This window comes from Prinia subflava, chromosome 8, assembly GCF_021018805.1.
Source record: "Prinia subflava isolate CZ2003 ecotype Zambia chromosome 8, Cam_Psub_1.2, whole genome shotgun sequence".
In the NCBI taxonomy this organism is placed as follows: Eukaryota; Metazoa; Chordata; class Aves; order Passeriformes; family Cisticolidae; genus Prinia; species Prinia subflava.
In genome coordinates this window covers 19,568,431-19,580,219 of record NC_086254.1, presented here as the reverse complement: position 1 = coordinate 19,580,219, position 11,789 = coordinate 19,568,431, and the positions used below count along the sequence as shown (strand labels likewise).

At 44.3% G+C, this 11,789-nt stretch overlaps 1 protein-coding gene across 1 annotated transcript; it reads right to left on the bottom strand.

Annotated features, from left to right (window-relative positions):
- Positions 1-1,110: 1,110 nt before the first annotated feature.
- Positions 1,111-11,780, bottom strand: LOC134553817 (G protein-activated inward rectifier potassium channel 1-like). The gene is made up of 4 exons (XM_063403924.1): positions 11,583-11,780; positions 10,846-11,544; positions 4,411-4,627; positions 1,111-3,183 (listed from the first exon to the last, which is right to left on the bottom strand). The coding sequence occupies exons 2-4, from the start codon at positions 11,494-11,496 to the stop codon at positions 2,612-2,614; spliced, it is 1,440 nt and encodes a 479-aa protein (XP_063259994.1). The 5' UTR covers positions 11,497-11,544; positions 11,583-11,780; the 3' UTR covers positions 1,111-2,611.
- Positions 11,781-11,789: the final 9 nt, after the last annotated feature.

Here is an 11,789-nt window from a genome sequence, read left to right as displayed (position 1 = left end):
AAGGAAGGAAAAGAGGAAAGAGACAGAAATATGAGAGGCAAAACAGAGACAAAAAGGTGAAAGAGGCAGAGTAGACAGAAATCGGGGGGAAGAAGACAAAGAGGAGAGAAATGGGTTGGAGTGGGGCACAGGAGATACAAAGAGGGGAGAGAAAAGGAGACACAAAGAAAAGAGAGAAAAAGATAAGAAAGTGTCTAAAAGAGACATAACAGAGGTGAACACAGGAACAAGATAGATTAATGTACCAAGGACTAGGAAGCAGAAACAAGAAGAAGGAATAGGAAGTAGACACTACAAAAGAGAAAACTGCTAAGACGCCTAGAAAGAAAAACCTACAAAGACGCCTGGAAAACTGTGCTGTCAGTAAACTCACATGTGACACAGCTGGAGAATGAGATACCACCAGGAGGGAGCCAGAAAAGTGCAAGAGAGGCCATGAGAATCACATTCAGTAGACAAATAAGATGACAAGAAACGAGAAATTACAAAAGATCAGAGAGATGGGGAAGTAAAATACAAAGCAAGGACTGAGAACATAAAGTAAAATAGCAAATATGTATTAGGAGGATGAATATCAAGATATACTCACACACAGGCACCCTCCAGTTTATTCTCTATTGTCTTGGAGGTCTCAGCTGGTTTAGTCTGAAGGGTCTTGGAGGACTAGCTGGCTTTTTTATTTTTTGCAATGCAGTTTGCTTTTTAACCCCTTTTAATGCTGCTCTGGGTTGTAACCTTTTTTTTTTTTGGAGGGGCCCTGGATGATTCACCTGCTCCCCCACCACATCTTCACTGTCCCGGTGACACTGGGGTGCTCCCATCACCTCCCAGGCTTCCCCAGCCCCCCCCATTTTTACTCACCCCAAAAAGAAGGCACAAAATGAGTGAAACTGCCCTGGGCAGCACCTTGCTGATCTAATAATCAAATAATCCACTCTAATAATGCCATTTACATCTGTACATGCCCCAGCCCCACAAAGGGAGGGAAGCCCCCGAGCAGGTGAAGCCCCCCCAGTTCCTGTCCCTCAGCAGAGGGGGAGGGTGCCCGAGGATGGGCCTCAGCTCCTGCTCTGCTGTCAAACACTTATTTGAGGAAAGAATGCTTGAGACCCAATGTGGATTATTTTATTTTATACTAATTTTGGCAGTTCTGGAGAGTAGGGAGAGTCATCATCATGTAAGACTTCATGCTGTCATCTAAATACTCCATACAAATACAGCTGATAAATGAAAATACAGATTTTAGCACATATATATTGTTGAAATTCATGTTGAGAACAGATAAACAATGACAAGCAGCACATCTTATCCCTGCATAAAACAGCATTTTCCAGTTTCACCCTGTTAGACAGATCAAAAGCAAAGAAACAGTGAGTTCTGCAAGCCAAGCTGTTCCTAGCCTGGATACATCACTTTATTATCAAGGAATGCATTGCCAAACAACATGGCCAGGGCCACCCCTTTTAAATTTGACTGAATCTTGTCCACATAAGAGCAGAATTTGATTCTTCTATTGGAGAGTGCTTTGCTGGTGCTCTGGTGATGGAGCACCCTGAGCTACTGAACACTGGTTACAAAAGAGCAGGGTGTGTTTGTAATTATTACCAACCAGGAAAGAAAAAGCCTCTCTCACAGACAGAGGTGGATTGAGCTGAATAGCAATAAATATCAAATCTACTAAATTACTGAGACTCTTATATAAATGGAGAAGACAATTGGAACAAAATGAAAATTAGCAACAACAAAGACTACCATTCATTACTAAAACTCTGAGATGTGCAATGACAGAGCATTATTTAGCACTTTGCTTTTCTTTATTTACTTAGGATGTCTCCAAACTGAAATTTCATTCAGTTGCAGTATAAAACATGCCATGAAGCTGAGCTACCTGTCTCAAGTTTCCTTCACAGTGAGTGGTGATATGGTCATTAAAATTCAGCATATGATCCACCAAATCAAATGCTGAGGTCTAATTTTGGACAGGATAAATGATCCTCACATTGACGAGAGCTCACGTGGGTCAAGTGACCCAAATGGTTTGTGCACACTGCTTCCTCCACCTGGATGTTCATGGATGAGCTCTGGGAGCACAGAGGGAGTCACTGGGAAAGCAGGATGCACAGAAAGCCTCTTCCCAAAGGGGTCACACACAGAGAACTGGACTAGCACTGAGCAGTGTCACTTATTCCTCCTGTGCTCTGCTGTTCTGGACCTCAGGAGCAGCCCAGGAGCTGAGCTGCACAAAGCCAGGCTTTAGCTGCTGTTAAACCCTTCTTGGTTCCACCTCTGTGCCTAAGGATCTGATCCTTGCTTTGTGAAAAAGCATCTGCACACATGGAAGACAGGGGAGATCTGCAATGAGCTGATAAACATCAGGGCAGGAAGCTCTTTGGCATGACAGGGTAGCCTGACTGCCCCTCAAAGTCCTGTTGTGCTACCTAAATTGCATCTGTACAGAACAATTACACAAAAAGGATCGTTCTTCCTGGAAGCAGCAAAGCCAAGTTGTGACTTTACTGTGAAACAGCTCTTTCAGGGCAGCAGTCTCAAATGCAGTTTATCAGCAACACCTCCTGTTTCTTCAGCTCTCAAAAGAAGCGATCAGAACTTTTCAAAGTTTGGCAGGAAAATTATCTTCCAGTTTCCCCTCCAGAGCTCCCATACCTGGAAAATCCTTCTGTAACTCGAGCTGGCTGGTAGACTGAGTCAGAGCCTTGGCATTTATCTTTAAGGCTTCCAGCTGCATCCTGTTATCACTGTCTTCACCATCAGAGGTGGGACTTATTTCTTGAATTTTCAAGAGATCTCCAGTACTGAAAGTCTTCTCTGTGTGACTGGAACTCATTCTCAGGGCTCTTGGTGGAAGGCCTTCCTTCCTGGAGCTGATCTTCTGCAGTTTAGCAGGGAGCTTGTTCTTCTCTCCTGTAATATCAGCACACTCAGGTGGACAAACCTGCTCTCTCCTGGTTTTCTTATCAAAAGGACTATTCAAGAGAGACGACTGGGACAGGTTTTCTTCTTGCTCTTTGACACTGTAAGGAGGAGTGGGGACTTCAAAGGTGGCATGGAACTGGGAATAATCGACACGGAAGAAGCCATCTTCCAGAGACATGACTGGGAGGAACCTGTGACCCCACAGGACTTCATCCTCTGTGTACGAGGTCCTGGCTTGGCACGTCATCCCTGTGGAGATGGAGAGAGCATCCCAACGTCAGCAAGCAGACATGGAACACAAAATACACTGATGGATAAAAGGCAACTGCAGCCAGCAAGCCAGCAATTGTATAGATATAAAATGGGGCAATTGTTCCTAGACAATCTGCTGACAGTCCGTGGAGTGCCTCTAATTGACTAACTAGATTTTTATGCAAATATTGTAGACTTGCAACCAGGCCAAAGCAAAATGTAAAACCAGAACAGAATTAGCTTGTGTGCTGGTTTCAACTGGGACAGAATTAATTTTCTTTACCGTGTCTAGTGCTGGAAGCCTACAATTAGGTCATCCCAAAGCTTTCCTTTTCCAGGCTAACAATCCCAATTCAGCCTTGAGAGAGTAACTAATACTGTTTCTTGGGAGAAAGCACTTGGCAGAGGCTTACAGAATCCTTTGGCAAGGATTCCTCCTTAAAAGTTCCAGGAGTGAAACTTAAACTCTTTTTCTAATATAGGAACACCTGCTCAGGTGTGGGGTACACTGCAACACTTTTCCAAGGCAGGAATGAGGCAGCTGCTAATCTTGTGGGAAGGATGAGAAAGCTCTCTGATTAATCAAAGTTTACCAAATCCTCAAAAGAAGGAAGAAGAAGATCAAGATGCATGATTTGGACTTGAACAATACTCATGGTTCATTGATGAAGAGCTCCTTATTTAATTGGAACCCATTTTCATGGGATTCATAAAAGAATTAAATCCTCAAAACAAAAGACCACCAAATCAGCTGCCATCTGGGCAACACCACACCCAAATTTAAAAAAGAAACAAAACCCTTCTCATATTTGTCAATAACCACATATGCCTACAATCCTTGTGACTGTGGGGTCTGTATTTGTGCTGTAAAACTGGATTTCTTATTCTGAATTCACTTCAGTGCAAGCTAGGCTGAAAGGAATTTTGCAGCATTTCAACTTTTAAAGTTCAGCTTCCTTTCAGAGTGGTGCTCCTTAAAACAGGAGCCTCATAAGAGCGTTGAGCTGTTCCACAAAGAGTGGCAGGCTGTGTCTCTTGCTGGCCACTTTGGGATTTGGCAGAGCCTTGTGGGGAAGTGAGGTCTCTGTTGGCTGCTGAGAGCCCCTGAAGGTCTGCAGCATATGGCAGGATATGCTGGAGCATCCAGGACCAACAGCTGCCTTGCTAAAAATATCAGCACTGAAAACAAAGACTAAAAAATCAGAGTATGCAGAATATTCTTACCGGTCGTCTCAACGATTCCTTCGAGGATGACAACTATTTCAAATTGCTCACTCCTCAGTGATCGTTGTGAGAGACAGAAAAAGGGGCTCTCTGAGTTGATTTCGTGACAGATGGTTAAAGGGGAGACTAAAAACAGCTGGTCAGCTCCAGTTCCAAATCCAACGTCCAGTTCACACTGGTCCAGTGGCAGAAATTCTCCCTCCGGTGTCTGTCTGGACTAAAGAGAAAAAGAAGATTTAGTAATCACTGTGTGAGGCAAAACACAGAATAAATGCAATAAAGTTTAAACCTGCCTCTTCCATGACATTATCAGCTCCATGTATTAGGTCTGGGGGCTTCATAATGGAGATGAAAGTAATGCTAAATTCTGCGAGGCTGCTATGCAAGACCAATTTTGACTTTTTTTATTATGCCAGTAGATCTCATCACCACCTACATATTTATTTATTCATTTATTTATACACCTTGACAAAAATGTCATGTACCACAGGCTACATGCCTTGTAATTGACGTTCCACATGAATATCCTGTGGCAAAAGTTCCTTTTAATGAGACCAAAATCTGCAAGCTGGGCGCATTTTATTCTGTTGTTTGAATTCACGTTCTATTATTTTTGTTACTGACTTTTGTTTGGCAGACAACGTGATGTACTAAAGGTAAACACCACAGGAATTACATGGCATTTTCACAAAATCACCTGAATTGATACTGAGGATGCTGTCATCCCTTGCATGTAACACCTACTGCATATTGACCTTAACAATGAACTTATTTTTAAGCTAAGTGCCTCATTTTTCTTCCCATCACTTCATGGGTCCAATAAAAGCTGATATGGTAGCTTCCCTCCACCCCACGGGGCTCCCTCCAAATTTTTCTGATGTTCAAAGTCTAAATAAAAATTACATCAGTTGGCCAGGCAGCTCCTTACCTGATTGCCTTGAAAGTCTCTGGTGGAAATTGCCCACCAAAATTAGAACCTTTGCACAGCTGATATAAATCCCATTTAAAATATTTTTTGCTTATTGTTTGATTAAAAAGCACTTACCTCTACGAGAAGATGACTCTTGATTCTAAATAAATAAATATTATTATAAGTTACACTACCATAAATTAATAAATTTATGAATAAAGTAGTTTTAATTGTGTTGCATTTCGATTCCACTGCTTGGAAATGTTCAGTGAGAGCAAGGCAGAGGCAGCAGTTTTGCCATCTGACTGGTGTTCTTTTAAGAAAGTTTCTGTCTCTAAAGCAAATCCCCAAGCAAATAGTTTATCTTCATATTGTCTCCCCTTTTCACACATACATAAAAAGTATTTTATACTTTATAAAATACTGGTTTTATAAGTGCCTGGTATTTACTGGAGATTACAGAACCAGCTCGGCAGCAGCTTTAGTGCAGCTCATTATTAAATCAAATCCATAATTTCAGCTCTGTGCTACATATTTGTTTTGCCACTGAAGAAGAAACATTCTTCCTCTCTAAGTAACAAAGCTCCCCCCTGCACAGGGGGACAAGAGTCATTTTCTCCTTTACTGAAGAAGACAGAGAAAATATCAGCTGATTGCGTGCAAAAGCATTTTCACAAATTATTTATGATTTGAAACATAAAAGTGCTGTGAGATAAAAGCAATCAACACTACTGCTACAAACCAGTGATGACAGTCTCTGTCACATGCAAAGGTGGAATCAGCCTGCAGCAAAAACAACTTTTCCCTTTTCCTGCAGAGCTCAGCTGCAGGCTGGGGCACTGCTTTTGTTGCCTGGCTGCTGCTCTTGCAGTGGCTGCACAAATTGATTGCCTAGGTGTGATCTTTGCTCCAGGGTAACAAACCTGTATAAACCAACATCCAAATCTCAGATTGTCCCAAAGCCTCATCAGATATACCCAGATGAAAATGTGCTTTTTTTGCACAAACTGTTGCCTGGCTGACTTAAGAACTGTTTGATCTACACACCATTTTTCTTTGTGGAAGATCTTCATCAAATAAATCCATTCAATAGTAAACAAATCCAGCGAGGATGATTAGAGGTAACAGATCTGGGAGAAAGCAGAAGGTTGTGTTTGAGGTATTCAGTATCTTACATACAGGATTGATTTATGCAGGGCACGGAGGGTTTTTAAAAGAAACTTGTTTGTTGAATAAAAATAAGTTAACCTGAATAAAGAGAGCTCAATAGCCCTGACAGATTCAGCCTCCTGGCCAGTGACCTTTGTTTACATACACAGCTTTACTCAAAGGATCACAAATCAAGACAGAGGACTGTAAAAGGTGAGGAATAAGTCTGGAAGGAACACTTGTGATTCTTTATTTTGAACATCCACATCACACAAAGACAAGTAAATATTGCAGATTAATACATGCTGAACAAGGGCACAATTGCTTAGAAATGCCCTAGTTTGTAATTTAAATGTGGTCAGAGATGGATAATCTAAAGGTCTTAAAATTTTCTCCAAAGGTTAATTGCTTCACAGCTAAAGAAAAAAAAAAAAAAGAAAAAATTACTTCTGTGTCTTTAACTTTCTGCCACTGGATTTTTGTTTTGGTTTTTATCACAAGGCAGACTTCCACTGCATCACCACTTGCTCTGTTTAATGTCTCAACAAATGCATCATGCTCTTCAAGAAATCTTCACTCCTATCCTTTATTCATTCTCTTTGCTTTGCTAAACCCTGTTTATGCATAAACATGCATATCTCCCTTTATCTGGACATGATGCAGTTTTATTATTATTAACCCTCTGTCAATTCACTCATTCAAGAATTCACATAATTATGTTTTGATATCCAGGTGGACTAATTAAGCACTGGAGCAGAAAAAGCAGGATTCAAAAGATGCAGCACCCTCAAGCTTAATATTGCAGAGAAATGTATAAATCTAGAAAATGCTCATTGCTCCTCCCCCACACTCAGACTGTCAGCTTGCTAGGAGTGTTATTATATTTTATATTACTGGAATAACATGATCTTGTTACTTTGATGTCATTGTTGAAGATTTGTGTGCAGGTTTTCGGTGGTGGCACTATCCCTAGAGCTCTGCTGAAGATAATTCCTAGGATCACTGCTACTTTTTATTTTAATTTACCTGTCCCATGCTGTGGATATGACCTGTGTGAGCTGGGCTTGTTCAGAGCAGAGAAGAGAAGGCACAGAGGGGGATCTAACAGAACCATTGAAAACCTGAGAGGAACGTGATCAACAAGGCAGAGCCAGGCTTTTCACATGAGAGACAACAAACATAAGCTGAAACAAGGCAAGTTTGGATTGGACTGAAGAAACATTTTCACCATGAGGACAGCTAGGCAGTGGAAAAGCTTGCCCAGCAAGGCTGTGCAGTTTTTTTTCTTTGAGGTTTCCAAAACTATATTGGAAAAAGCCCAGAGTAACCTGCTCTGATCTCTTAGCTCACCATACTTTCAGCAGAAGGTTGGACCACAAACTTCCTGAAGTTCCTTCAAATCTGAACAATTCTGTAATATTAAAAAACATAAATTTTTGCACTTTCTGGCCTACTTATCAGCTTATTGAATTCACAATATAATAAATCTTATTACTTATTTCCAATGCCTGCCATCTGCAAACTTTCTGTTACAATTTTCTTTGCTTTCAGCTTATTCAAAGCTGTTACTAAGTCCAGCCTAAGGAACAGGTGCCTGCTGGTTCCAACCCAAAGCTCACTGCCTCTGGTGCTACCATGCTGCACAACTGTATTTTTAAAACTATTGTTAGCACAAGATGAAAACAGGCTGTGATGATTTTACATTCCTCAACTTTCTGAATCAAAATGTCCTATACTAGCTAAAACACTGTACAGACTTTACACACCATCATATTTATCAATGACACAGGTAGTCACATCAAGAGAAGGTACAAATACTGTGACTGAGTTTTATAAAACCAGTACTGATTGCCATACTGGTGGCTGCTGCCTTAGGCACACTGGAAAGGTCCAGGAATCAACAGGCAGAAAAATACAGTTCACTGTGACATTCAAAAGTCCAGGACCTGAAACTGCACATTTTCAGCAGCTAAAAAAAACCCAAGTAGATTTTTTTCTATTTCTTGCCCCAAAAATTTGCTTTTTGCAGCTTCTGTAGCACTCAATGTAAACCAGAAAGCCTTGGGTTTCTGGAAAAGTTATTGCTGAAACACACACAATTAGTCTTGTAACTGTTTTCCAAACTCTCCACAACTTAGTCCAAAAAGAGGCTCAGACTTTTGAATGATATCACTTTTATCATGCTGCTGCACAGCCCCTGGACCAAAGAAAAGCCAGCCCAGTGTGGCAGCACCATTTCAGTCTACTGAAAGTATCAGAGCATGTATCCCACTGTCAGTAAATGCTGCTCAGACAAAATTAGATTGGTGTACTTTACAAAGGTAAATCTCAGAGCTCCATTGGTCTGACATTCACTATTAAATGCATCTCCTAGCTCAAGTACAAAAATGTGATGTGTTTCTTCACATTCCTCCACTCTGACAGCAGCACAAAAGGAAATTCTGGCTCCCTGAGCAGGTGCAGGAGTGGAGCGAGGTCAGCTGTTAGCAGCACTGCAGGGACAGAGGCCAGAGCTCAAACCACAAAAAGGATTTGCTGAAGACAGCAAGCAAATTCTGGCACATTCACCACGAGTTTCCAGGACACACAAAGTGACTTCAAAGCAGTTGATGGAAATTCAAGGGTGATGTGAACAGCCAGCACTGGCTCCTGGAATGGTGTGTCCAGTTCAGTGACAAGGATTTACAGAATGACATGGGCACTAATTCCACACCTTTCAGTGAGGACTGAAGGGCAGCTACTGTACATTCAATTTTAAATCTTCTTCTCTTCATAGCTTGTGTTTGTCAAAGGTCACAAAGCAGCTTGGAGACAAAACATGGGCATGATGATCATACAAAAAAAAATCAAGAATTGCTCACTGATTCATTGTCTGGCCTACAAAAGAGCTATCCTAAGACATGATGGTCATGCAGGTCCATCAAATGTCCTTCAGTTTTCTGTCCCAGTCATCTGCACACCAGCATTGTGTGGCAATAGAATTGTCAGCAGAAAGGACATCAGCTTGTATATTCGGTGTCTTATTTCAAAAGAAAATGTGCTGCCCGCTCAGTAAAAACACAATGTGACCCCACTTTTATTCCATTTGACCTGCATCCCATTTTGAATGATAGGATTAAATACTTTAGAGGAGATTGCTGCTAGAAGAAAACAACAAAAACCATGGTTAAGCTGGCTTTCCAATTCCTACAAAAATTGCTTCACTGTAACTCCTCACAGCTTGTTCCTATATATATATATACACAACTTCTTTTTAAATCTTAGCAGATTCTCCATTTTAAGTGGTATTCTGTAGCAAGAAAAATTAACAGCTCAGTCTAGCATTCAGCACAGAACAGAAGGAAAGCAGCCTTTCATATTTACTACTGCCCTGTCACCTACTGCTTCATGCTTGTTTATTATTAAAAAGGGCAGAGAGAATTACCAGAGTACAGAACATTTATAACAGTCAAATACAATATCCTGAAATGAATGTCATCACTGGGATCCAGCTTTTGACAGCTCAGGAGCTTTGGACAGAACTCCTCACCAAGCATGCTCCCCTGACAAGCCATACTGCTGTGAGATGCCACATTGCTTAGTCTTTTTAAGTGTTTTTCCTCCATTCTACTCCAGCCCAGTTTATCTTCTAGATTTTTGTGACTGTCAAACTCTTCTGTCCTGATAATTTGTTTGTTTTTGTTTTGATCTCCTTTGAATTCCAGTTTTCTTGCATTTTGAATTATACTGGCCATTGTCAGTGATTAATAAACAGATACTGGTGACAATCAAAGGGTGTTTCCACTAAAGCATCAATACAATTCCTCTGAAATTCTGTGAGGTCCCTGGCTGGAACACTGGGATAAGGGACTGCAAGCTCACCAAGTCTCCCAAGAGGAAGAGGAGGTCAAGGTTGATCTTTATCCTAGTTTAATACCACCACAAAACAATTCCTTATCCCAGCCATCATCTGCTGGGCAGCATGCCTTGGTACCCCTCCTTGCAGCTGTCCTGCATGCTGACACATCCATCCATCCTGCCCAAACCGGGTTCCGCCAGCCTCACAATCGCACCGAAATACTCCTGGGAGATCTCTGATGACAGGCTGAGCCTGCTTGGCTCTTTCACGGCTCCTGCTGCGGACAGCGACACCAAAACCCTCGCCAGTCCCTCACACACACTCACATCCTGGCACCCGCGTGCCAAGGGACAGCACGGGGCAGGGCAGAGCTGGCAGCAGCAGCAGCAGCAGCAGGGGCTGCACAGGGGGAGCCGCACGGGGGGAGCCGCACGGGGGGAGCCGCACGGGGGGAGCCGCACGCCCCCCGCCCTCTGTGCCCACCCCCGCACCTGACTTTACCCCACCCAGGTGCCCTGTGGCACCCACCGTGCCTCACCTTGATGAGCTTGCAGCGGATCTGGGCAGACACCATGTGGCTGTTGCGGAGGTTGCCCACGCGGAACATGAGGCAGAGCTTGGCATCGCGCTGCGAGATGACCGCGGAGCGGCTGAACATGAGCGTCTCGGCCCTCTTCTTGGGCTGGGACATCTTGATGAACATGCAGCCGATGAGGAACGCGTCCACAACGGAGCCCAGCAGCGACTGGAAGAGGAACAGCACGATGCCCTCGGGGCAGCGCTCCGTAATGTAGCGGTGCCCGTATCCGATGGTGGCCTCGGTCTCCACGAAGAAGAGGAAGGCGGAGGGGAAGTTGTACACGTTGGCCACACACGGGCTGTAGGTGTCACCGTGCGCCTGCTGCAGGTCACCGCGCAGGTAGGCGATGCCCCACCACATCGAGGCCATCACCAGCCACGCCACCGTGTAGGTCAGCAGGAAGATGAGCAGGTTCCAACGCCACTTGAGGTCCACCAGCGTGGTGAAGAAGTCGGAGAGGTAGCGGCTGCTCTCGCCGCCCAGGTTGCCGTGCTGCACGTTGCAGCGCCCGTTCTTGTCCACGAAGCGCTGCCGCTCCCTGCGGGCGCTGCAGCGAGCGGGGCCCACGGCCTGGTACTCGTCCCCAAACTTCCTGCGCACGGCTGCCATGCTGCCCTGCCGGGGGCTCCGCGGGCACGCCGGGGATGGGGAGCGCACCTCGGCACGGGGAGCGCACCACGGCACGGGGAGCGCACCTCGGCACGGGGAGCGCACCTCGCTGCCTGCCCGCAGCGGCCGCAGCCAGCCCGCGGGGCTCGGGGAGCTCCGGGATGCCCGCGGGGCTGGAGCAGGAGCCGGAGCGGCGCTGCCAGCGCTGCCCGACCGCCAGCAGGGCAAGGGAAGCGCCGGAGCAGCCGCGGCCTGAGCAGCAGACAGCGCAGCCGGCAGGGCGAGACGGGCTG